The sequence below is a fragment of the Ornithorhynchus anatinus genome, chromosome 8, assembly GCF_004115215.2.
Source record: "Ornithorhynchus anatinus isolate Pmale09 chromosome 8, mOrnAna1.pri.v4, whole genome shotgun sequence".
Taxonomy (NCBI): domain Eukaryota; kingdom Metazoa; phylum Chordata; class Mammalia; order Monotremata; family Ornithorhynchidae; genus Ornithorhynchus; species Ornithorhynchus anatinus.
In genome coordinates this window covers 21,815,476-21,841,802 of record NC_041735.1, presented here as the reverse complement: position 1 = coordinate 21,841,802, position 26,327 = coordinate 21,815,476, and the positions used below count along the sequence as shown (strand labels likewise).

At 47.3% G+C, this 26,327-nt stretch overlaps 1 protein-coding gene across 4 annotated transcripts in view; it reads left to right on the top strand.

Moving 5' to 3' along the window:
- Nucleotides 1-26,327, top strand: part of TOX2 (TOX high mobility group box family member 2) — a 272,741-nt gene that overhangs the window by 210,082 nt on the left and 36,332 nt on the right. For all 4 annotated transcript variants that reach the window (XM_029070764.2, XM_029070759.2, XM_029070761.2 and 1 more), the window contains one exon: nucleotides 23,848-24,087. In XM_029070764.2, the coding sequence (XP_028926597.1) occupies nucleotides 23,848-24,087 (240 nt within the window). The remainder of the gene's footprint in view (nucleotides 1-23,847; nucleotides 24,088-26,327) is intronic.

Sequence of the window (26,327 nt, the reverse complement as noted above, 5' to 3'; positions counted from 1 at the left end):
TAGCTAAGCAACACCTTTTATGAAGAGTTAATGGGAATATGTAAACATGGGATAGAATACAAAATATTGAGCCGGGCACAGTAAAACATTCCAATGTTTATTGTATTGATTGAATATTCATGAGGTGCCAATTTAAATTACAGTTCACAACTGTTGCTGTGTCTAATGAATAATTTAAACAAGTGTGGCCAAAGAGATTTCAACACTGCATTAGCAAACTGCAAGGGATTAGCAACAGAGAATTTATAATTAGCTTTGAATATCCTATAATAAATTCATTGGAAAGATGGTTTTAATTATCCCACATGTTAATTCAGAATGCAGTGCATTAATTTCCATGTGTAAAGTAACCCTTTCCTCTCTGCCAACACACTTGGCTTGCTCTCGTTTCCATGGGGATCTGTGTGTGTGTATGTGCGTGTGTGTGTGTGTTAATGCTTTGGCCACCCTGGTATCAAATACTAAATGTTGTGCTTCGCAAGATGTCATGTTTATATAAAAGCGCAGTTTGGGGAACAGTTAGCATGACTGTCTTCTGCGTTTTCTATTTACAGAAGAGGGAATAATAATAATAATAATAGTGGTATTCGTTAAGTGCGTACCGTGTACCAGGTGCTGTTCTAACCGCTGGGGTAGATACAAGATTATCAGATTGGAAACAGTCCCTGTCCCACATAGGTCTCACAGTCTTAATCCCCCATTTTTAAGATGAGGGAGCTGAGGCACAGAGAAGTGAAGTGACTTGCCCAAGGTCACACAGCAGACAAGTGAAAGAGCTGAGATTAGGACCTGTGACCTTCTGACTCCCAGGCCCGTGCTCTGTCCACTATGCCGTGCTGCTTCTCCAGCTACAGATTCTAATCTGATCATTTTATCTTTCCTTCTCTTTAAAATGGGGATTATTAAATCCTTCTCCCTCTCCGACTGTGAACCCTATGCGGGAAGCAACTGGGTCCAACCCGATTATCCTGTTTCTATCTCAGCATTTAGTACAGCGTTTGGTGCATAGTAAGTGATTAGCGAGTACCATCGTGATTATCATTATCTGGCCCAGTGCCTAGCATGGTGCCCGGCACATGGGTGCCTGTCTCTGGTTGGAAGAACTCAGGCAGATTAAAGAGCAGCCTTAAAAAGCTGCTTAAAGCCTTGACCTTGTATCTACCCCGGCGCTTAGAACAGTGCTCTGCACATAGTAAGCGCTTAACAAATACCAACATTATTATTAAAGAATGGTCTAGTAGTTTGAATCCACGTAAACCAACACCCTGGATCGTTCAAGCCACTACACGCACAAAAATCCAAATAACCCCCCTTTTCACATCATCCTTGAGACAAACCTCCAGGCTTTGAAAGATAAGCTGAGAAGCAGCATGGCTTAGTGGATAGAGCACGGGCCTGGGAAGCAGGAGGACCTGGGTTCTAATTCCGACTCTGCCACGTGTCTGTGTGTGACCTTGGGGAAGTCACTTCACTTACCGGTGCCTCAGTTACCTGATCTGTAAAATGGAGAGTAAGATTGGGGGACCCGGACTGTGTCCAGGTTATCTCGTATCTATACCGTCGCTTCGTGCGGTGTCCGACATATTGTAAGCACTTAACAAATACCTTTTAAAAGAATAAAATGAAAAGGGTGGATCCAAAATGCTGCTTAGTAGCCTTGAAGCAGCCTTGATTCAACCCAACTGCATGGTAGCCAACGGTGGCTCCAATATGCCCAGTGCGTGACCACACAGGGAGCCTGTAGGTGTCACATAAAGGCAATCCTGGGCCAGACACCAGGACGGCCCAGAGGGGACCTTGCACACCAATTAGTCAATCAATCAAGGGTACTTACCGAGCACCTACCGTGTGCAGAACGCGGTTCGAAGCACTTGGGAAAATGCAGTCAAGTAAGAAGCAGCATTGGGAAGCAGCGTGGTGCAGTGGACCTGGGAGGCAGAAGGTCATGGCTTCTATTCCCGGCTCTGCCATTTGTCTGCTGGGTGACTTTGGGCAAGTCACTCCACTCTCTGAACCTCAGTTACCTCATCTGGAAAATGAAGATTGGGACTGAGGGCTCCACTTGGGTCAGTGACTGTGTCCTTTGCCCCAGAGGAGAGGGTTCAAGTGTGGTGGAAACAAGGGGAGGGGCCAGGAGCAAAGGCAGGGACTCAGAGAAGCAGCCTGGCCTAGTGGATGGAGCCTGGGCCTAGGAGTCAGAAGAACCTGGGTTCTAATCCTGGTTCTGCCACATGTCTGCTGTGTGACCTTGAATGAGTCACTTCACTTCTCTGTGCCTCAGTTCCCTCATCTGTAAAATGGAGATTCAGATTGGAAGCCCCATACGGGACAGGGACTGTGTCCTACGTGATTAACTTGTATCTACCCAGGGCTTAGAACAGTGCTAGGCACATAGTAAGCGCTTAACAAGTGTCATAATGATTATTATTTTCATCATCATTATTATCATCTGAGACCAGAGCAGATGTTTCTCTCCGTAGACCAATAACCAAAGTTCTCTAAGGGCCGAGCCCTCTCGTTAGCAAAATAACAAGCTCGTGCATAGAGCAGAAAAGATTGTGCATCAAGGGTCCCGGGCTCATAAAGAGCCAACTGTGTCATGGGAATAATCAATCCTTCCATCAGTGACTTCAGAAAACTAATGAGTTACTGTTTATGAAAACTCTTTGGATGGAGGATGATAGAGAAGAGCACATCGTTAATGAACCTCCTCCAAACTCAAGTCTCCCGGGACCTTCACTCACATAAAAATGAGCCTTACTCTTCTTGCCCCTCGGTGCGTATTAAAAGACCCAGAGTTGAGCTACGCAGCTTGAGTTTGGAAAAGTGGAATTGTCCGCGGCTCCCTGAGATTGGTTTCAACTTTCAGAGCTGGCATTTTAAACCAGCAAGAAAATGGGGGACAGAGGAGAATTCTCTGCCCCGCATTGTTCATGACGAACCATTCTATTCCGGGAGAAGCAGCGTGATGTAGTGGATAAACTCTGGTCCTGGGAGTCAGAAGGACATGGGTTCTAATCCCAGCCCCACCGCTTGTCTGCTCTGTGACCTTGGGCAAGTCACTTAACTTCTCTGTGCCGCAGTTACCTCATCTGTACAATGGGGATTGAGACTGAGTCCCATGTGGGACAGGGACTGTGTTCAACCTGATTGCCTTGAATCTACTCCAGCGCTTAGAACGGTGTTTGGCACATAGCAAAGCGCTTAAACAAATGCCGTAATTATAATTATCATTATTATTGATGCCCAGAAAACACAGGTGGCAAACACGGCTCTCACCTTGGTGACAGTGTGTGTTATCAGCAAATTGTGCGTCTATTTATTGTTGCGTTGTGCTCTCCCAAGCGCTTAGTACAGAGCTCTGGACACAATAAGAGTTAAGTAAAAATGATCGATGTTAAAATCAGCCTTGTTTTTGGCTAGAGGGCCCCGGGGTCACCTCCGCGCTAGTTGGAAGTGGCGTAGATTCTGCTTCTGGTGATCTCTACCCCATCCAATTCAGCTGCCCAGCTGGGGAATAATAATAGTAATTATGATATTTGTTAAGGGTTTACTAAGTGTCAAGCCCAGTTCTAGACCCTGGGGTAGATCCGAGTTCATCAAATCAGACACTCCCCCTTCCACATGGGGCTCACAGTCTATATAGAAGGGAGAACAGTTATAAAATGCTCACTTCACAGTTGAGGAAACTGAGGCTCCTAAAAGTGAAGTGCCATGCCCAAGGTCATACAGCAGACAAGCACTGTACTAAGCGCTCGGGAGAGTAGAGTATAACAGTCCCAGAGCTCTGGACACAGTAAGCCCTCCATAAATACCATTGGCTGCTTGATTGATTGAGACGACGGCCTTCAGTAACCATGGCATTTGTTAAGCGCTTACTATCAGGCACTGTTCTAAGCGCTGGGGGTAGAAACAAGCTGATCATAATAATGTTGGTATTTGTTAAGCGCTTACTATGTGCCGAGCACTGTTCTAAGCGCCGGGGCAGACACGGGAATCGGGTTGTCCCACGTGGGGCTCACAGTCTTAATCCCCATTTTACAGATGAGGGAACTGAGGCACCGAGAAGTGAAGTGACTTGCCCAAAGTCACACAGCTGACAGGTGGCCGAGCCGGGATTCGAACCCATGACCTCTGACTCCACAGCCCGTGCTCTTTCCACTGAGCCACGCTGCTTCTCAGGATCAGGACATGGCCCCTGTCCCACATGGGGCTCGCGGACTTAACCCCCATTTTACAGATGAGATAACTGAGGAATAGAGAAGTTAAGTGACTTGCTCGAGGTCTTCCGGCCGACAAGTGGCAGAGCCGGGATTAGAACCCAGGAAGCCCTTCTGACTCCCAGACCCTCGCGCTATCCACTAGGCAACGCTGCTTGACCTGGGCCTGCCTTGATGAAACAAGGCCCCCAGCAGAGGCCGGAACTCCAGGCATCCAACGGAACCAATCTCCCCAACTCCCGCGGCTACCGCCTCTGCCGCTCCCGGGCAGGACGCCTTCGGAAGAGGCCAAGGAAGGAAGCAGACGCGGTTTCGGTCTGTTTAGCTAATCCTCCGACCGGCAGTATATAAGCAAGCTGTTCCGTAGCCCCCAACAAGCCAGTTACTCCGCCGGCTTCGCTGCGTCTGAAATGGCAAGTTGTAAATGCCGGAGCCGGTGTGGAGCTGCGTGTAATTGGTAAACATTAAGGGCGGCACTAACGGTGAGGTGCATCAAGTTGCCGTTATGTAATGTACCCCACGATGCCAACAGTGGGGGGGAAGAGAACTGAAAAAATGGCCCAAGCCTTTTTTTTTTTTTTATGTTGGGTGCTTACTTTGTGTCAAACTCCGTTCTAAGCACTGGGGTAAGTACAAGTTGATTAGGTCGCATACAGTCCCTGTATTGCATAGGGTTCACAGTCTGAGTGGGAGGGAGAGCAGGTATTTAATCCCCTTTAATCCCAGCCTCACAAAACTTATATACATATTTTTAATTTATTTATTCATAATCATTTTGTTCATATTAATGCCTGTCTCCCCTGTAGATTGTAAGACTGGGCAGGGAATGTGTCTGCTTATTGTTATATTGTATTCTCCAAGAGCTTAGTACAGTGCTTTGCACACAGTAAGCACTCAGTAAATACGAATGCGTTGAATTGAATTCAACTGTTGAGAGAATTGAATTGTACTGTCGAGGCAGAGCAAAATTAAGTGACTAACCCGAGGTCACACAGCAAGCATTTGGCAGACCCAGGATTAGAATTTTAGTCCTCTGATGCCCAGGCCCACACTCTTTCCACTAGGCGTGGCTCAGTGGAAAGAGCCCGGGCTTGGGAGTCAGAGGTCGTGGGTTCAAATCCCGGCTCTGCCACTTGTCACTGTGTGACTGTGGGCAAGTCACTTAACCTCTCTGTGCCTCAGTTCCCTCATCTGTAAAATGGGGATTAAGACTGTGAGCCTCACGTGGGCCAACCTGATTACCCTGTATCTACCCCAGCGCTTAGAACAGTGCTCTGCACATAGTAAGCGCTTAACAAATACCAACGTTATTATTATTATTAGACCACTGCTTCATTCCACAAACCAAATTAGCATTTCACCTTATAAAAACGACCCCGACCAGGGTTGTCGGTAAACAGGACCAGCCAGTCCGTCGGCCGATTTCTGTCGTTCGTCTCAGTTCGAGGCAGCCGAGGACCGGAGAAGCAGCGTGGCCTAGGGGATGGAACACGGGCCTGGGAGTCAGAAGGACCTGGGTTCTAATCCCAGCTCCACTACTTGTCCGCTTTGCGACCTTGGGCAAGTCACTTCACTTCTCCATGCCTCAGTTCCCTCATCTGTAAAATGGGGATTAAGACTGTGGGAGAGGGACTGTGTCCAACCTGATCATCTTGTATCTACCCCAGCGCTTTGAACAGTGCCTGAAACACAGTAAGCGCTTATCAAATGCCATAAAAAAAAAAACCAGACTATGTAAGACTCCACTCAAAGTTTGGGCTGAAAGCCCTGCCAAGGCGACAGGAGGAGAGGTCTTCTGAATTTCAGCAGGAGTCCTGGCTGAGGTAAATCTCCTGTCTCCGCCAGCGGGTCCAGAGATGGCGATCACCAGGGACAACCAGGTAGCAAGTGCCTAGCAGGACTCCAAAAGACTAACTGTGGAGCTAGTGGGAAGTGGTGAAAAGTCTCTGACAGGATTCTGCCAGCAATAATGGGCTTTGCCATCCCAGTGGGGCTCCTGCTCCAGAAAGGAGGGGTCTCAGGAGTGAACTTCCAAGAAACTGAGAACCAGGGCGACCCATTGCCTCAGTTCCAGTGGAATAGATCTCTATAGATCTGAATAGATCTGGGAGCCTCCGGCTTCGCAGGCCCATGTTCTATCCACTAGGCCGCACCGCTTCTCTCGGGACACCGGAATCCAAGTCAAGTCTGCTCAGAAGTGGGAGGAAACCACTTATGAATCAATCGATCAATCACTCAGTGGTATTTATTGAGTGCTTAGTGTGTGCAGGGCACTATACTATGGGAAGCAGCGTGGTTCAGTGGCAAGAGCGTGGGCTGGGGAGTCAGAGGTCATGGGTTTGAATCCTGGCCCTGCCACTTGTCAGCTGTGTGACTGTTGGCAAGTCACTTAACTTCTCTGTGCCTCAGTTACCTCATCTGTAAAATGGGGATGAAGACTGTGAGCCTCACGTGGGACAATGTGACTGCCCTGTATCTACCCCAGTGCTTAGAACAGTGCTCTGCACATAGTAAGCACTTAACAAATACCAACATTATTATTATACTAAACTCTTTGGAGAATACAATACAATAGAATTAGCAGGAGCGTTCCCTGATAAACTAGTTCCTCATAGCTCTAGAGCTTCCCCCTCCCCCTTTTTCATTTCAATTTGTCAGGCTATGGACGACAAACTCTTCATCAAGAAGATCCCAATTGTTACCTTCCCACCGGAAAAGCGCCGTGTTGTCATAAGCCCCTTGGAGATATTCGGTGATTAGGATCAATCTGTTTGGGATTTGGGATTTTTCCAGGGATCTAGATAATTGAATCATCTTCTCTTCCGTCAAATGAGTGACTCCATCTAGTTGATACCCATCCCCGTCCCAGAGCCGAAAGGCAAAGCACAGTGCTTCTGAGAGCTATAGCCGCCGGCTCTGTCGACTTCAATTTCTTCACCTCATTCCAGACGTTTCATATAAAATCCATTTTCTCTAGGGCATCCCATAAATCACCCAATTCTTTCTGTCCAAGGATGGTAGACTCCGTTATGTAATATGGCAAATCCCCAATCCTTATTTGAGGCAGCAGCTCTCAAGGTGTATTAAGATCCAGAGAAACGGTGCGGTCTAGTGGATAGAGCACGAGTCTAGGAGTCAGAAGGACCTGGGTTCTAATCCCAACTCTGCCATTAGTCTGCTCTGTGACCTTGGGCAAGTCACTTCGTTTCTCTAGGCCTCAGTTACCTCATCTGGAAAATGGGGATTGAGACTGTGAACCGCATGTGGGACAGGGACTTTGTCCAACCTGATTAGATTGTATCTACCCTAGTGCTTAGAAAAGTGCTCGACATATAGTAAGCGCTTACAAACACCATCATCGTCATCATCAGAGAGGACCTCCTCCTGAAAGGGTCTATTGACCAATGAGATCCCAGCCCAGGTTGATGCAAAATGACAAAGCCTCATGTTGGGAAGCCTCAAATTCAGGAAGAAAATTTCTGGGACACCAACACAGGGCTGGATGAGTCACACTGGCGAAATCACACTTTTAATGGGAAGGAACTTCTTTGACTGGATCTCCCCCTCAGTTCAATCAAAGAGCAACAACAGGTGACTGCCCTTTTCTCCTTTCTCCCTTCTGCCTCTCTCTCCTTTCTCACCCTTCTCTGAACCGAGAGCAGCCTATATATCCATGGGAAGAATCTGATATTTTTCATTTGAATCAATCAATTAGTGCTTTATTTTGAGCCCTCACTAGGTGCAGAGCACCGTTCTAAGCACTTGGCAGAGTACTCAGTTACCTGATCTGTAAAAGGGGGATTAAGACTGTGAGCCCCATGTGGGACAACCTGATTACCTTGTATCTACCCCAGCTCTTAGAACAGTGCTTGGCACATAGTAGGCGCTTAACAAATACCATCATCAGTATTATTATTATTACAATGCAACACTGTCGGTAGACACGCTCCCTGCCCACCAGAAGCTTATTGTCTAGAGGGGGAGACGGACGTTAAAATTACTGTTACTTTCATAATTGCTGAGGGGCTGAGGGCCGAGGGACTATCAGGTGTTTAAAGGGTTCAGATCAAAAGCCATAGGTGATGCAGAAGGGAGAGGGAACAGGAGAAAAGAGCATAATCTGGGGAAGCCTGTTGGAGGAGATGTGATTTTAGAAAGGCCTACAGGGTGGGAAGAGTGGTGGTCTGGCAAATGTGGAGGAGAGAGGAGTTCCAAGCCAGAGAGAGGCACAGTGAGCAAACTGGCGGTAGAGGAGCAACGTGTGCAGCCTGGGCTGTAGTAGGAGATCAGCTAGGTAAGGTAAGAGCGGGTGAGCTGATTGAGTGCTTTAAAACCGTTGGTAAGGAGTTTCTGTTTGATGTGGAGGTGGAAGGGCAATCATTGGAGATTCTAGAGTAGTAGGGAGACGTGGACTGAACGTTTTTCTGGAAAAGCGATCCAGTCAGCAGAGTGAAGTCTGGACCATTGTCCCTTTAGCCTTTCTCTCACTTGTATTCTTCCATTTGCCCCTTCCTTTCTTGTTCTGAGGTCGTTGAAGTAGGGGGTGGGGCTCTGGAGGAAGCTGGGGGAGTTGGCATCCTATGGGGCAATGTAGTCTAATGGAAAGAGCTCAGATTGAGAGTTGGTGAATGGCATTATAAGTCTTTGCACTGATTTTCTGGTGGCTCAAGTGGAATGAAGTGAACTGAGGAACAGCTTCGCCGATCCTTTTTCTCTTCTGAATTCAAAATGGAGGCCGCAGCATCCTCTAAAATGTTGGGTCCACTCACGATGGTCAGATTTCCCCAGAGGCAGTGTCCCTGAGAAGGAGCATGGCCTAGTGGAACGAGGATGGGTTTGGGAGTCAGGGCCCCTGGGTTCTAATTCGGCCACCTGCCCGCTTCGGGACCTTGAGCGAGTTGCTTCACTTCTCAGTTTCCTCACCTGTAAAACAGAAATAAAAGCCCTTTCTCTCTCCCTCTTAAACAGTGAACCTCATGTGGAACAGGGACTGATTATCTTGCCTCGATCCCAGTGCTTGGAAGACAGTAGGCACTTCTGAAATACCATGATCGTTGTATAAGTGACCCTAGTCATTGAAGCCCTGAGGCAGGTTCTTGTCATTATTTTTTTGTTTGTTTTCTCACACGGGAGTTGCAGAATTAAAAAAAATTCTGCATCTGAGTCACAATTACTGAGTCTTTAAAAATGATTTTTCCCTCTCCAAACAGACCAACACCCTCCCAGATGTCAGGAGATAAAGTAATTGTGAAGAGTTGGCCTGAATTAGTCAAAATACTTCAGATGCTTGTAAATTGACTCAACCGCCTGGCTCCAAGGGGACAAAATATAGTGAGGGTGGGGAGAGGCTGGAAAGCCTACGGTGGAACTCCAGAAAAAGGGAGCATGTGGGATGGCCACTTCCCAGAGCAGTCTGCGTGGCAGCATCTAGTATAGACACTTGAAATCAGATTGGACACAGTTCATGTCCCACATGGGGTTCACAGTCTTCATCACAATTTTCCAGATGAGGGAACTGAGGCCCAGAGAAGTAAAGTGACTTGCCCAAGGTCACACAGCAGTCAACTGGTGGAGCCGGAATTAGAACTCATGTCCCTCTGACTCCCAAGCTCGGGGGGCATCCCTGACTCCCCTCCCCCTCCGCCCCTTCGACTTGCTCCAGAGTCTTCGCATTCCGTCCCAGGTCCGCCTGAACAAGGTCACTACTTCCGGGCTGAAGGACCTTTTTGTTGTATAGTATTTGTTCGGCGTTTACTATGTGCCAAAAACTGTACTAAGCGCTGGGATAGATACAACTCAATTAGGTTGGACGTAGTCCCTGTTCCACATGGGGCTCACAGTCTAAATAGGAAGGAGAACAGGAGAACTGAGAAGCAGCATGGCCTTGTGATTAGAGCATGGACCTGGGAGCCAGAAAGACCTGGGTTCTAATCCCATCTCTGCCACTTGTCTACGGTGTGACCTTGGACAAGTCACTTCACTTCTCTGTGTCACCTCATCTGTGAAATGGGGATTAAGACAGTGAGCCCCATGAGGGACATGGACTGTGTCCAACCTGATTACAATGCCTGGCACATAGTAAGTGCTTAACAAATACCACTTAAAAAAAAAAAAAAACTTGAGGCACAGAGAAGTTAAATGACTTGCCCACGGTCACCCAGCAAACAATTGAAAGAGTGAGGATTAGAATCCAAGTCCTCTGACTCCCAGGCCTGTGCTCTTTTCACTAGGTCATGCTGCTTCTCTCGGTGGCATTGTCTGAGACCAGAGGAGCTTGGCCTCTTAAATGTAAAAATATCAGACGTAAAAGTAGCCTGGGCCATTTCAGTTCCAGAAAGGAAGTGTGCCAACTGAAAAGTGGACACATGGCCACTTTAAAGACATGGCAAATCAATCAGTCCATTAGTGGTATTTATTGAGCACTTACCGCATGAAGAGCACTGTACAAAGCACTTGGGAGAGTTCAGTACAATGAAATTGGTAGACTCAATCCCTGCCCACAAAGGGCTTTGAGTCTTCGGGGGCTACAGACATTAAAATAGATTAACAATTGAGGAAGAAAAGGAATCGTTGAGAAGGAAGTTTCTCAGACAATGGAGTCTCCTAGGGCACCTTAAAGAGTGTGCAAATAGTGACTGAAATATTATTTTTGTCTTAGGGCTGGAATAGAAAACAATGGAAATAATACAGGTCCATCTCCATGATGGGCTGGCTGGGAGGATGGGGAGGAGATGGAGGTGAGGGAGAGGGAAATCTTACAGTTAATACTGAAAGAAATAATGCTACTCAAAGCAAATTGATTTATGAAAAAATGCAGCTTTCAGGTTTAACAGCAAAACATTTTAAGAGAAAATGAAGTCAGTAAATGACTTAGTAAATAGATGACCGGAGTAACATAATGTATATCAAAAATTTTTTATAATTTTTCAAGGGCAAGGATAGTGAGGCAAGTGTGCAGCTTTTGTGGTATTCTCTCTTTCCCCTCTGGACTGTAATCTCATCGTGGGCAGGGTACATGCCTACCAACTGTGGTATATTGTACTCTCCCATGCTACAGTGCTCTGCACAGAGTAAGCCCTCAATAAATGACTGATTGATTGATTCCATGGATTTTCCTTCTCATTCCCTCCTTCTCTAGATGTCCCAGTTTTGACTCCTTCCCCCAGCTCTTCCTCATCCCCCCCACCTCCACCTGGGGTGCAAGCCTGGAGGGGTCTGAGGTCAAGGGAGTGGATCACCAGGCCTCTTCATGCCTCCCCCTTGCCATCTTGGGTTGGAGAAGCTATCTAGGAAATCAATTTTCCGTGAGCTTCTTGGGCAAACTTTCTTCTCCGAAACTTCTAAAGATGGGTCTTCAGTGGAACAGCAGGGCCCAGGCTTAATAATAGTAATAATTGTGGTATTTGTTAAGCGCTTACTGTGTACCAAGCTCTGGGGGGGATAGGTTGGACACAATCCCTGTCCCACCTCAGGTTCACAGTCTTAATCCCCATTCTACAGATGAGGTAACTGAGAGCCAGAGAAGTAAAGTGACTAACCCAAGGTCACCCGGCAGTCTAGTGGTGGAGCCAGGATTAGAACCTCCTGACTCCCAGCCCTGTGCTCTATCGACTGAGTCGTGTTGCTTCTAACCATCAGATAGGCCCCCCTGGGTTACTCTTTAGCCTTTCCCGAATCATTGAGCACTGAGAGACCCTGAGAAGAAAAGAAGGCGGTTGGGCAGAGGATCGAGAAAGGGGCTTGGGAGAGAGGCCTGCAGTATCCTACCGGGACTGCTCTTCCTGGTTCCAGACCATTTAGCCGCCCGCCCTTGCCCAGATTTACAGATCTCAGAACCGAGCCGGGCCCTCCACTGCTGTTTAGTTTCGAGCTTCTTCTCCGGGGATGGGGAAATCTCAGCTCCTTGGATGGGGAGACTTAGTATGGGCTTTGCACACTGTAAGCGCTTAATAAATACGACCTAGTAAATGAATAGATTGCCAACTGAGGAACTGAGGCTTCTCCTCGCACCGAGGCCAGATCCGCTCCTCTGGGAAACCTCTCCCCATCGATCAGTCAGTTGTATTTATTGAGTGCTTACTCTGCGCAGAACACTGCACTAAACCCTTCAGAGATTACAGTGCAGCAGAGTGGGTACACGCGTTCCCTGCCCACAGTGAACTTACAGTATAGAGGGGAAGACAGATTCTAATAGAAATAAATAAATGACAGATATGGACATAAGTGCCGTGGGACTGAGGGAGGGGTGAATGGATTGATTCATTCAATCGTATTTATTGAGCACTTACTATGTGCAAAGCACTGTATTAAGCGCTTGGAAGAGTACAATAGAACAACAAACAGACACGTTGCCAGCCCACAATAAGCAAAGAGGAGGTGTGCATCAATGCAACCCCTCCAGAAGCAAATCACTCTCTATTTAAATCCCTTTCTGCCGCCACCCTCGTATTCATAATAGGATGATCGGTGGAACCAAAGATGTGGCTGTTACTTTAAAGGATAAATTAGTTTGACTCTTAACTCAATAATTAAAACTGTTATGGCTATGAGCCTGCAGGGATAATGTACTATTATTATAGTCGTTTGTTTCAATTAAATGCTTACTGATTTTACAATAGCAGCTGGGCACCTGTGCAAGATAGCTATTACTCTGAACAAGACATCTCAAATTCCAGAAGAAATTTGTCTGTGCACTAGAGCATTTTGCAGTGATCGTGAAAGTTTATTAGACACAGTTACATTCGGAGGAGAGAGGGGGTAGGGTCATTGGCATATATTTTCTTATCAGTCCCTTCTTTCCTCTTTTTTTTTTTTTTTTTTTTAGCAAATCCATTTAAGGTATTTTAGTGCTACTAAGATTGCTCTAACCAAAGCACCTGCTGGGAAGGCTTGCTTAAAAGCTGCACAGTGGATAATTTCCCTCCCCACTTGAGAGCGATTTTAACTGCTTGCTGTTAATGAAAGCCTGAGGAGAGAAGATCCACAGTGGAGCTGGAGTTTCTCAAAGACGCCTTTGATTGGCTTCTGACTCCCTCGCCCCCACTTAGTTCACTTATGTCGGTGCAGCCTCCATCTTGAAGTTTTTGGTAAGGGAGCAGCGTGGCCTAATGGATAGATCAAGGGCCTGGAAGTTGGAAGGACCTGGGGGTTCTAGCCCTGGATCTGCCACTTGTCTGCTGTGTGACCTTGGGCAAGTCCCTTCCCTTCTCTGTGCCTGAGTTACCTCATCTGTAAAATGGGGATTAAGTGTGACCCCAATGTGGGACGGGGACTGTGTCCAATCCAGTTACCTTGTACGTAACCCAATGCTTAGTCTAGTGCCTGGCCCGTAGTAAGCGCTCAACAAGCACCACAGATATTTTGAATTTTCTCAGGACGGGGACCCTGCCGGCACAAATCCTCTTGTGAATCTTCACAATAGGCTCAGAGAGGGCCCCTAAAGTCCATTTCAGGAAATGGACCTGCAGAAAATTTTAGGTCAGTAATAATAATAATTGTGGTATGGGTTAAATGTTTACTTTGTGCCAATCACTGCACTGAGCGCTAGGCTGGATAGAATACGATACCAGTCCCTCTTGGGTCTCACGATCAAAGAGTGAGGGAGAATGAATCTCTTACACGTGAAGTAACTGGGGACCAGAGAAAGTTAGTTGGAGTAGCCAGGGTCACACGACCAGTAAGTGGCAGCGCTGGGTTTAGAACCCAGGTCCTTAACCAAAGAAGGACAGAGGAGGAAAACTGCGGGACGGTTGAGAGTGGGGTGGAGCGTTTGGTGAAAGGGTAGGCTGAGGAGGTTAGCGAAGAGATGGGAGGAGCGGAGTTGCAGCTCTGACCTTGAGCAGCAGAGAGTCAGGATCGGTCTGCCCTGTTGCGCAGTTTTGCGTTCAGCCAAAGAGGAAGGATGGCTCACAGAAGTGGGAAGCTTTGGGAGAGAGACTGAGGACTTTGGAGGTTCACAGGCCAGCCTTTCATCTCCTCTCCCCCCACTTCTGGCTGGGCACCCATCCGGGGGCTGGGGTGAATGCCAGGAGGTGGGGTCCTACAGGGAAACTTCCCCGACCCCGGTCCCGTTGAATTCGATCGAAAGATAAGCGGGTCGTTTCTTACCTGAGCACTAGAATTTACCTGAAAACCTAATTAGATTTTTTTGCAAAAAATGGTTGTCCCCCGCAGGGAAAAAATGACATCCAGGTTCCAGTCCGAGACCCTGCCCGTTTCAACAAAACCTCGTTCTTCCCTCCCGGGAAATGTGCATTCCTCAATGTTTCAGTGAAACTCAGAATCGACATCATTTCTCATTCATCCTCCCCTTTTGGAGGATTAATCTGAGCAGCTCTCTGGCTAATATCCATATTCATTAAAGAGAGAAAATGTTTGAAAAACACCTTTGCGTTACTGCAGCCCCAGGGAGCCTGTTAAGTAAGATGCACTTAATTACTTTCGCAACTACCACAGCACATTTTACTCGGTTTTCCCTCCCGAGACGCGTGACGTCTCCTCTCACGAAGGGGAAGCAGATGTGAGTTGGGTTTGCTGTCCGGGTTTTCATGGTTTCCAAACTGAGGAGAAATGCGTCGGGCTACAGCTCCTCGCTAGCAAGAGAGGTGAGGGTTTCACCCCCAAACTCCCATTAGGTTTTGGACATTAAGGCCTCTTCCAGTGGAACAGTGGTAGAAGAATGGCACGTGGGCAAGGAAGGGTTTTTCAGAAGTGGTGTTACCGCCATTTACTTATCGTCTAGTGCCCAAGCCGAGTAACTCATTCCCAAACATTTGTATAAGAGTTTTTCGAACCATAGCACGCAAGCTCTATACATAATTACTCTTCTGGAGTTGCCCTGCTCCGTTGCATAAATAATACGTAATTTAAAGGAAAAATGTATGATCACATATTTAACGGCTAGATGAAGCCGTTCTGGTCTACTGGTCACATAATAAGAGTTTTGTGGGGCTCTTTGAAATTGTCTTAATACAGTATTTACCCAGGAGAGTGGCATGATGCCAAATAAGAATGAGCTATTTCAGATTTCAGGATTAAAACCCACATTTTCGAATGGTCAACGGACAGTGCCCATCCACATTTAAATTTTCAAATAAGGACAATAAATTTTGAGGATGCAAAGCGGCGTGGGCTCTTCTATCCCTCTTACAGTTACTTCCTCACCTCACAATTCCACTCCCTTTCCCCCTCTCCCTAGTCACTTTTGGCTCACAACCCCACTTTCCGTACTGGGTTCTTGCCCCACTCCCCTGTAAGCCCCACAGTTTTGCCGTAGAATCTGTTTTCTCTGATTTCTACCCTCCACCGCCAGTCTTCCAGTTCCCATGGAGAAAGTCCAGGGATCATCTCCTGCTCTCTCCACACAAACCATTCTCATTCCCATCTTTACAACGAAGAGCTAGGTGCCTTTACTCTGCTGTTATCTCAGGCTTGAAGAGGTTTCTCAGTTAGATGTGCTTTTTCATGGTTTTTAAGCATCTACTATGTGCCAGGCACTGTACTAAATACCAGGGTAGGTATAGGCCGATCAAGTTGGACATGGTCCCTGTCCCACATGGGCTCACAGTCTTAATCCCCATTTTACAAATGAGGTAACTGAGGCATAGAGAACTTTAGTGACTTGCCCAAAGTCACACAGCAGATAAGTGGAAGAAGCAGGATTAGAACCCAGGTCCCCTGACTCCTAGGTCCATGCTCTATCCACTCAGCCAGACTACACAGTGGGCACTGTGACTGCCTGTAACTCACTGAGAGCTAAGGACCAAATTCATTCATTCATTCAATCATATTTATTTAGCACTTATTGTGTGCAGAGCACTGTACTGAGCGCTTGGAAAGTACAATTCAACAATAAAGAAAATCCCTGCCCACAGCGGGTTTACAGTCTAGAAGGGGTGACAGACATCGAAACAAGTTAACAGGTATTAATATAAATAAATAGAATTATAGATATGTACATATGTACCCAAGTGCTGTGGGGTGAAGAGGGGGTATAGAGCAAAGGGAGCAAGTCGGGGTGATAGGGAGGGAAGGGGGAGCTGAGGAAAAGTGGGGTTTAGTCTGGGAAGGCCTCTTGGAGGAGGTGAGCATTCAGTAGGTCTTTGAAGGGGGAAAGTGTGATTGTTTGTGGGTTAGAGGAGTTAGGGCATGTCCCTCATGGGGCTTAGTCTTAATCCCCATTTTACAGGTAAGGTAACTGAGGCACAGAGAAGTAAAGTAACGTGCCCAAGGTCACACAGCAGACAAATAGTGAAACTGGGATTAGAACCACTAATCCACTAGGCTCTGTCTCCTTTTTCCTATGTCCTCTACGCGATGCCAAATACCATTAAAACAAAACTGCAATTGATTGATTGATATGGTAGTGGTCAGGCCATGAGGGCCATGATGAAGGCAGCCCAGGTTTTCTTTTATTCGTTCATTCAGTCGTATTTATTGAGTGCTTACTGTGCGCAGAGCATGGTATTAAGCACTTGGGAGAGTCCTGTCTTATGCCGTCGAGTCATCTCCACCCTTAGTGACACCATGGACACATCTCTCCCTGAACACCCCACCTCCATCCGCTATTATTCTGGTAGTGTACCCATAGAGTTTTCTCGGGAAAAATCCAGAAGTGGTTTACCATTGCCTCCTTCCACGCAGTAAACTTGAGTCTCCTCTCTCGACTCTCTCCCGTGCCGCTGCTGCCCAGCACAGGTGATTTTTGACTTGTAGCGGATTGCCTTCCACTCGCTAGCCACTGCCCAAGCTAGGAATGGGTAGGCTTCTGCTTGACTTTCCCTCCCATAGTCAAGACTGGTAGAGTACTGACTGGAAACTCTCCAGGTGCCACCCCGAGAGGGAGGCTTGGGAAAGTACAGTATAACAATAAACAGACACATTCCCTGCCCACAACGAGCTTACAGTGTAGTTTTTTATAATTGCACAATTTCTAACGGAGGAAGTTCATTAGGTACTTCTCTCGTACTTCACTGAGCACCCGCTTGGCCTGACCTAGAAATATAGGAGACACTTCACCTGCATCACTGATCCTCCACCTCCCAAAAGAGCCGGGAATCACTTACCCAGCCTTGTTCATTCATTGCTTCCTCTCACCTCAGCTTCGAACAGAATCTCCGCTTCCTCCTCCCAACCTCGGCTGTGGAGGGGAAAGCCACAGGCATTAATCCTTTTTATACGTTTGGATTTATTTCTAGCGAAACCCAGTTAGCCCGAGCAGATCTTCCCCACGTCTTTTGGTTTTTGTTTTGTTTTTTCCTACCTCCGGGCTCTGCTCGTGCCATCAGCAGGCCTCCCTCCTTAATGAGAGCTTGCGCCTCAGTGGACTGATCAGAAAAAGAGATTGTTAATAAATAAAATCCCCACGTCTTTAAATTCACGTTAACATTAATCAGATTAATCTGAAAGCAGGATGTCTGGAAAAATGGCAAAGACGGAATTTGATTTCCCTCCCACCGGCTTCTTCGGCTTTTGAGTAGGATCATTCACGAATCTCTGGCTTAACTTCCCTTTGGGAACTAGAAAGGGAATTCTGGGCTGCTGCAGACTACCACGGCGGGGAGACCAGCCCTACTTCAAGCCCGAAGGAATCCTCTTTACGCCCTGTAGGTGGGCGGTGTTCAGGGGGAGGGGGAAGGAAGACTCACCAGTTGCTCTAATAAGAGCTGTGAGATTTTTCTCCAAAACAATAGAGATATAGATTGATTCATCGTCTCTGTCTACCTCATTTTTTTTGTTCAGTGCTCACCGTGGACCCGGCATTGTTCTAAGCACTGAGGCAGATAAAACCTAGTTAAGTTGGACACAGTCCATGTCCCTACATGGGGCTCACAGTTTTAATCCCTATTTTCCAGATGAGGTAACTGAGGTACAGAGAAAAGGTTTTTGAAGGTGGGGAACTAGTGTATTCTGAGGTTCTAAAGACTTTGACCTTGTGGTCATTGAGTGGATATAAATGACAGGCTGAAGGCAAAATCTCCAGGCCATGTTCCTGCACCTAAATGTCCCCTGGGGTTTAATATACCTCCCCCATCTGAGTGAAAAGACCACTTCTCACCTCCAACATTCTCTTCTTACCTCCAACACCTCTAGACCATAAACTTTTTTTCTTGACTGTAATTTCTTTGTGGGCTGGGAACATGTCTACCAACTCTGTTATATTTGTACCCTGCCAAGTACTCTGTACAGGGTTATGCCCACAGCTCTCAATAAATCTAATTGATTCGTTGATGGATTAATCTTTAGTTCCACTTAAATGAATAACATTGAGCAGAAGGTAGCAAAGAGTCAGCCATGGACAGTTTTCACCTCTTGGAAATGATGTAGCAATGCTTTCCCTTCCCAACTTTGAACTAGGAGAGGGTGTCAGGGTGATTTTAGCCTCATAAGGGATGGCACATCATGTCTCCCCAAGCATTATGCAGGAGTAGCAGTAGGGACTTTTTTATGGCATTTGTTAAATACTATGTGCCGGACACTGTAGTAAATGCTGGGGTAGATACAAAGTAATCAAGTTGGACACAGTCCATGTCCCATATGGGGCTCACAGTGTCCAATCCCCATTGTACAGATGAAGTAACGGAGGCACAGAGAAGTTAAGTGACTTGCCCAGAGTCGCTCGGCAGACAAGTGGCGGAGCTGGAATTAGAACCCAGGTCCTTCTGACTCCACTGCCCGTGCTCTGTGCCCTAGGCGATCCTGCTTCAGATTATAACTTCTTCTATTGAGAGTGAAACCTTGAAAGATTAGAAAAGCTACCTTTGTTCCAACTTTGGAAGAAGTCGGTATCAATCAGTTGTATTTATTGAGCACTTACTGTTTTCAGAGCACTGTACTAAGGGCTTGGGAGAGTACAGTATAGTACAGCCTAGGTCATGAAAGATGTCAAAGCTCCTGGGCCTGAAGGGATTCCCACAGGAATTTCTCATCAGGGACTGGGAGATTCTGCCGAAATTTCTCTCAGGGCTTTTCCTCAACACGTGGAATCCCGAGGAAATGCCATACCGTTTCAGAGAAATGACCATTCTCGAGAAGAGAAAGGCAGGAAGGCTGACTCCGGAAGCAATCCTGGCCTCTCCCTGTTTTCTCCTGCCGGTCAGAGCCTAATTAGACCCTTGGACTCGCTACCGAACATGACTGGTAAACATGCGCTCTTGAAATCTCCGTGTGGCATCATCAGACAACACCCCAGTACAATTACTGCACAGACTGATATGGGAGAGGTATGAGGGAGTCTGTTGAGATCCGGACACAGTTCTTGTTGACACCTCAGGGGAGTCGAACGCTATCGGTAGATCTGAGCTCTGCTGTCCACTAAGCCAGAGCGGATAGGCACTCCATACGGGAATGACTGGAACAGCTGAGTGAGATAGAGTCGTCTGATCCTTTCCTCAGCACAGATGGAGTGAGAGAGGATTGGATAACAGGCCCGATCTAATTCAACCTTCCCCCCACCCAAAGGTTCACTATCAACGTTATCATCCGCCAGCAGGAAGGAAGTACTCTCTTCTTTTTATTGTAATCGTATTTGCTAAGTGCTTACTGTGTGCCGGGCACTGTACTGAGCGGAATGGATACAAGCTAATCAGGATGGGCACAGTCCATAGAGATGAGGTAACTGAAGCACAGAGAAGTTAAGTGGCTTGCCCAAGGTCCCACAGCCAAGCACTTGTCTTCCGTCCTCCCCTTCTCCTTTCTCCTCTCACTGTGCCTGTATTCATTAATAATAATAATGTTGGTACTTGTTAAGCGCTTACTATGTGCAGAGCACTGTTCTAAGCGCTGGGGTGGATACAGGGCAATCACATTGTCCCACGTGAGTCTCACAGTCTTAATCCCCATTTTACAGATGAGGTAACTGAGGCACAGAGAAGTTAAGTGACTTGCCCACAGTCACACAGCTGACAAGTGGCAGAGCCGGGAATCGAACCCGTGACCTCTGACTCCCAAGCCTGTGCTCTTTCCACTGAGCCACGTATTTAGCTATCTCTAATAATAATAATAATAATAATAGGGGTATTTGTTAAGAGCTTACTATGTGCCCAGCAGTGTTCTAAGCACTGGGGTAGATACAAGGTAGTCAGGTTGGACACAGTCCGTGAACCTAGGGGGCTCACAGTCTCAATCCCCATTTTAGATGAGATAACTGAGGCACAGAGAAGTGAAGTGACTTGCCTGAGGTCCCACAGTAGACAAGTGGAAGAGCCGGGATTAGCACCCACGTGCTGACTCCCAAGACCACGCTCTTGCCACTAGGCCAAGCTGCTTCTCATCTTGCTGGTGGGTGTGTGTGTATGTGTTTGTGTGTGTGAGAGTCACTGAGTCTTGACTGAACATCTCCTGAGAGGGAAACACTCTAAGTGCTTGAGAGAGTACAGCGGAAGTACGATGCACCGTACCCTGCCCCCCAGGAGCTGAATGCGAATCACACACTTATAGAGCACCTTCACGTACATTTCCAATTCAGTTGGGGTTTGTACGATTTTAAACTCAGTACAGCACATGAATTATTTGCAAAGACAGAGCACTATTTATTACAATTAAGCTCCATATCTGAATTATGTAAACTCCAATGGGTGAATTTGGAAGCCCTTTTGCCCTCTGCCTTCACAGAACAAATAAAATTTCAACCCTAAACCTGGGCAGAGGTATAGTCTGTTTCATTTGCAGAGACAGCTGTCAGAACATTTTAGAGTTTTTCATCCAAGTGGATTAAACAACTGAGCTTCGCTGGGAAGGGAGACAGGACTGCATGGAGAATACTAATAATCGTGGAATTTATTAAGTGCTTACTATGTGCCAGACACCATCCTAAGCACTGGAGAAGTTATGAAGATCATTAGGTTGGGCTTACAGTGCTAAGCATTGGGCTTACGGTGCTAAGCGTTGGGCTTACGGTGCTAAGCACTTAGTGTAGTGCTCTGCACGCAGTAAGTGCTCAATAAATATGATTGAACAGATGAATAAAGAGGAAGAAGAAGGAGAACAGGTATCGAATCCCTAATCTGCAAATGAGGAGACCGAGGCACAGAGATGGTCATACAGTGGACTAGCGGGGGAACCTGGATTCAAACTCAGGTCCTCTGATTCCCAGGCCCGGACCCTCTCCGTTAGGCCTTGCCATTTTTACTTTATCAAGGGCCATAAGCCATTTTCCATTCAACCCTGAACTGTTTAGCCTGGAAGAGAGCAATGATGCGGGACATCCTTGAGAAAGTCATGCAACCTTGCTTAGCCTCAATTAAGGAGCCAGACATGAGGTTGAAAGCATCTCCCAAGGGGCTGCGGGGACCTGCAGTTAAACCAGAATTATGTCCTGTCACTCTTAGTTTTACTCGTGCACATTGTCCAAGTGATAATTACAGGGCCTTAACAATACTGGCTTATTTGCTTATGCTTTTTTTTAAAAAAAAGTGTTAAGTGCCTACTATGTGCTAAGCACAGTACTAAGCGCTGGGGTAGATTCAAGCTAATCAGACTGGACGCAGTCCCTGTCCCACGTGGGACTTGCAGTCTTGATCTCCATTTTGCAGATGAGGGAACTGAGGGACAGAGGAAGTGAAATGACTTGCCCAAGGTCACACAGCAAATAGGTGGCGGTCCTAGGATTAGAACACAGGTCCTTTTGACCCCCAGGCCTGTGCTTTAACCACTCGGCAATGCTGCTTCTCCACGTGTTATGTTATTGACATTACAGAGAGAGTCATGTTGAAAGACCCAGATTTTACCCACAGTTCCAGCTTAATTCCTCAAGCGTTATTATTTTTATTAATAATAATAATAACACTAGTGGTATTTGTTACATGCTTACTATGTGCCAGGCACTGTATCAAGTACTCGGGTAGATCTAAGGTAGTTGGGTTGGTCACAGTCCCTGTCCCACATATGTCTCCCAGTCTTTATCCCCATTATACAGATAAGGGAATTGAGGCACAGAGAAGTGAAATGACTTGCCCAAGGCCACATGGCAGATAGGTGGTGGAGCCAGGATTAGACCTCAGGTCCTTCTGACTCCCAGGTCCATGTTCTATCCTTTAGGCAGCACCGTTTCTCAATGGCTACACCGCGTCACGCTTTTAGGCCCGAGAAGAAGAAACCTCATGTTTGGCCACCTGAATTTTTCTTTCCACTGACGTACCTGTGACCAGGCATCAGGGATCACCTCAGTCAATTTCACTCTACCTATCCATAATTCGTATATTTATATTATTGTCTGTCTCCCCCTCTAGACTGTAACCTGGCTGTGGGCAGAGAACGGGTCTACCGACTCTGTTGTTCTGTAGTCTCCTCCAAATGCTTAGTACAGTGCTCTGCACATAGTAATCCTGGGAGTCAGAAGGACCAGGGTTCTAATCTCACCTCGGCATTTGTCCAACCGTTCCGCCCCTAATACCCAGAGGGTTGGGAGCAACCCAGCAGCATCGGCCTGAGTCGTGACTCCTTCCGCTTCAGGGAATTCTCACCAGACCCCGAGTCCAGACCAAATATTTCCCATCCCTGGGACATAACAAATTGGCAAAAGTCAAAACACATACTGTGTTCATTCTGGGGGGCCATGTGACCTTAGAAATGTTGTCTTTTGATGTCAACAGTCTAGGTAACTTTTACCTCCAGAAGGAATGATTCTTTTATTGACCCCAACCTCAACGATTACCACCGTTGCCATCAAATTAGAACAGTTATCTAACACATACACACAGGACTGGCTCTGCAGTCGGCTCTGGGAACCGAAGCCGCATATTGCATCAGGCGCTTAGTACAGTTCTAAGCCCTTAGTACAGTGCTCTGCACTGTATGCGCCCAATAAATCCGATCGAATGAATTGCATCTGACAATCAAGGGAAGAGTCTGTCTGTGTTCTCGGGATTTAACTAAGCTGTAGTTGTCAAATGAAGTAATGTGGCCTAGTGAATAGAACGTGGGCCTAAGAGTTGGAAGGCCCTGGGTTCTAATTCTGCTCTGTCACTTGTCTGCTGTGTGACCTTGGACAAGTCAGTTCACCTCTCTGGGCCTCAGTTACCTCATCTGTAAAATGGGGATTAAGACTGTGAGCCCCATGTGGAACATAGACTCTATCCAACCTGATCAGTGTGTATCTGCCCCAGTGCTTAGTGCAACATCTGCGACATAGAGTTTAACAAATAACATGGAAAATAAAATTGCGGACAGCAAGTCTGTCCTTCAGAGTGGGAGGGCTTTTTTGTTGTTGTTTATGTTTTTTTGGTATTTGTTAAGTGCTCATTAAATGTCAAGGTCCGCTTTAAGCACTAAGGTAGATAAAAGTTAATCAGGCCAGATACAGTTCCTGTCCCTCGTGGGTCTCACAAGTAGGAAGAAGAACAAGTATCGAATCCCCATTTTGCAATTAAGGAAACTGAGGCACAGAAAAGCGCAGCAACTTGCGTAATTAGAACCCAGGACCCCTGGCTCCCGGGCCCGTGCTCTACCCACTAGATCTCGCCAGCGCCTCTTCTTCCAACTAGAAGGCGGTAGAAGTAAAACCTCTGGAGGAGGCCCGTCGCCTCATTTCGAAACTGGTCTCCCAAGGCCGATCATCACATCACACGCACCAGAAGCCACCGACGTGCTTCCTGTGACTAAACAGCCCTCTTCTCTTCTCCCACCTCAGATCCAGGAGATGGTCCACTCAGATGCCGCTTCCTATGATGCCAACCATCAAGTGCCCCTGATCAATCGCCCTGGGATGTTGGCCAGTCACATGAGTGCCCTCAGCCAATCCCAGCTGATCTCGCAGATGGGGATGAGAAGCGGCATCTCCCAAGGTTCCCCGTCGCCCCCGGGAAGTAAATCGGCTACACCGTCCCCCTCCAGTTCCACTCAAGAAGAGGAGACGGAAGCACACTATAAGGTACGTTCTGCAACACGAGGGCTGGCAGGGACCCAATCCCAAAACAGCGGAAAAACCCACTCTCCAGTGAGAAGGCGGGCGTGAAGCTTGCTGTCTATTGCCTTTAAAACACGAAGCTTCTCCGAAACGTTAGCGTGGGGATTGTTAAGGGGCGGTCCTGCGAGCTGCCTCATTTGGGGAATGAAATTTCACGAGGGCCGGTCAGTCGGGCCGCTGCGGAGATAGCATCTTCCACGGTCTCTTCTGTTTGACGCTTCGTTGACCAGCGGCGACTCTCCTCTCTTATCTGGACTTGACTGGAGAAGAGGAAGTTCTTAATTAATGCTCAGGACTGACCCCCTCTTGTTTGAGGAGAGAAAGGTGCGGGGGTTAAGCACACTGTTCCGCTTTGATGGAGCTTAGGGTCGGGGCAAAGCACCAGGCTGGGTCAGGACTATCAAACAAAAGAGGCCCTCTCTCTCTACCTCTTTCTCTCTCTCTCTCTGCCTTCCCCAGATAATGTATTAGCTATTGATTTTCACCCGTGTTTAACTAATTAATAACAAACCCCGCGATGGCGAAGGAGGAAATAATTTGCTGGATTTCTTTGGCTTCACGGCCAGGTGTAAGGCGAGGACACAGTGTTTCTCAGTCAGTAGACGGGGAGCAAAGGAAGAAGCCACCTGCCCCTTTAAGGTCACCGAATCAGAGAGAGGTCGGGCAAAGGTCACCCCAAGTCTCACAGGAGCATTTAGGATCTCGGCAAAAGCATTGTCAGCTGGTTTTCTAAAGTGTTCAGGCCCCGTGATTTTTGACTCTTGGAAACAGCTATCCATTTTGGGGTCCTTTGGCTCATTTGTTTTTTACGGTATTTGTTAAGCACTTACTGTGAGCCCGGCACCGTACTAAGGACTGGAGTAGATATAAGCTGATCAGGCTGGACACAGTCCGCGCCCCGTGTGGTACTCACAGCTTTAATCCCTATTTTACAGATGAGGTAACTGAGGCGTAGAGAAATGAAGTGACTGGTCCAAGGTCACATAGACAAGTGGCGAAGCGGGGATTAGAACCCAGGTCCTTCTGACTCCCAGGCCTGGGCTCTGTCCACTAGGCCATGCAGGTTCATCCCACTCATCTTCACAGTTCAGAGCCCTAGTGGGAACAGGGCAGGAATAATGAAGCAAACTGTCTTAATTTCCAGGCTGGTTCTCCTTCCCAAGTGTCTCTTCCTCCCATGCCTCTGAGGCAGACCAGGGCCGCTGGATACCCGACTGTTCGGAGGAAAGGGTGGCATCAACCTATGAAGTAGATAACTCCGTGGAGGAACAGTATAGTCAAGTGGAAAGAGCACAGGCCTAGTAGGCAGAGGACCTGGATTCGGATTTCTGCCCTGCCACTACCTGTTGTGTGGGCTTGAGCAAATCACTTTACTTCTCTGTGCCTTAGTTCCCTCTTCTGCAAAATGGGAATTCAATACCTGTTCTCCCTCCTACTTAGACTGTGAGTCACAGGTAATAATAATAATTGTGGTATTTGTTTAGCGCTTACTATGTGCCAGGCACTGTACTAAGCACTGGGGTAGATACAAGATAATCAGGTCCCACATGGGACTCACAGTTCTAAGTAGGAGGAAGGACAGATATTGAATCCCTGTTTTGCAGATGAGGGAACTGAGGCACAGAGAAGCAAAGTGACTTGCCCAAGGTCACCCAGCAGACAAGTAGAGGAGCCATCATTAGAACCCAGATCCTCTGACTCCCAGGCCTGCACTCTCTCCATTAGGCCGTGCTGCTTCCCATGTGGGACCTGATTATCTTGTATCTACCCCAGTGCTTAGTCAAGGGCTTGGCACATAGTAAGCATTCGTTCATTCAATTCATTCATAGTTATTGAGGGCTTACTGAAGCCCTTGGGAGAGTACAACAGTAAACAGACTCATTCCCTGCTCACAGCGAGCTTACAGTCTAGAGCGACAACTGCTGTTTTCATCGTCATTATTATTATTGTCCAGTTTGGAGTGAAGTGGAAGTTTAAAAGGTGGGCATGAGCTCAGGACCACAGTCTCCTCCTTAGCCCTTGTCCAACGGCAGGCAGGATTGGACTCACACTTTGGGTGCCCTAACGCAGGAGCGACCTGGGCCTTGGCCATTCTTCAATCAGTCCGTGGTATTTATTGAGCGCTTCCCGCACTGTAGTAAGCACTTGGGAGAGTCCACTAGAGCAGTGGAACAGAGTTGGTGGGCACATTCACCTGCCTGGTG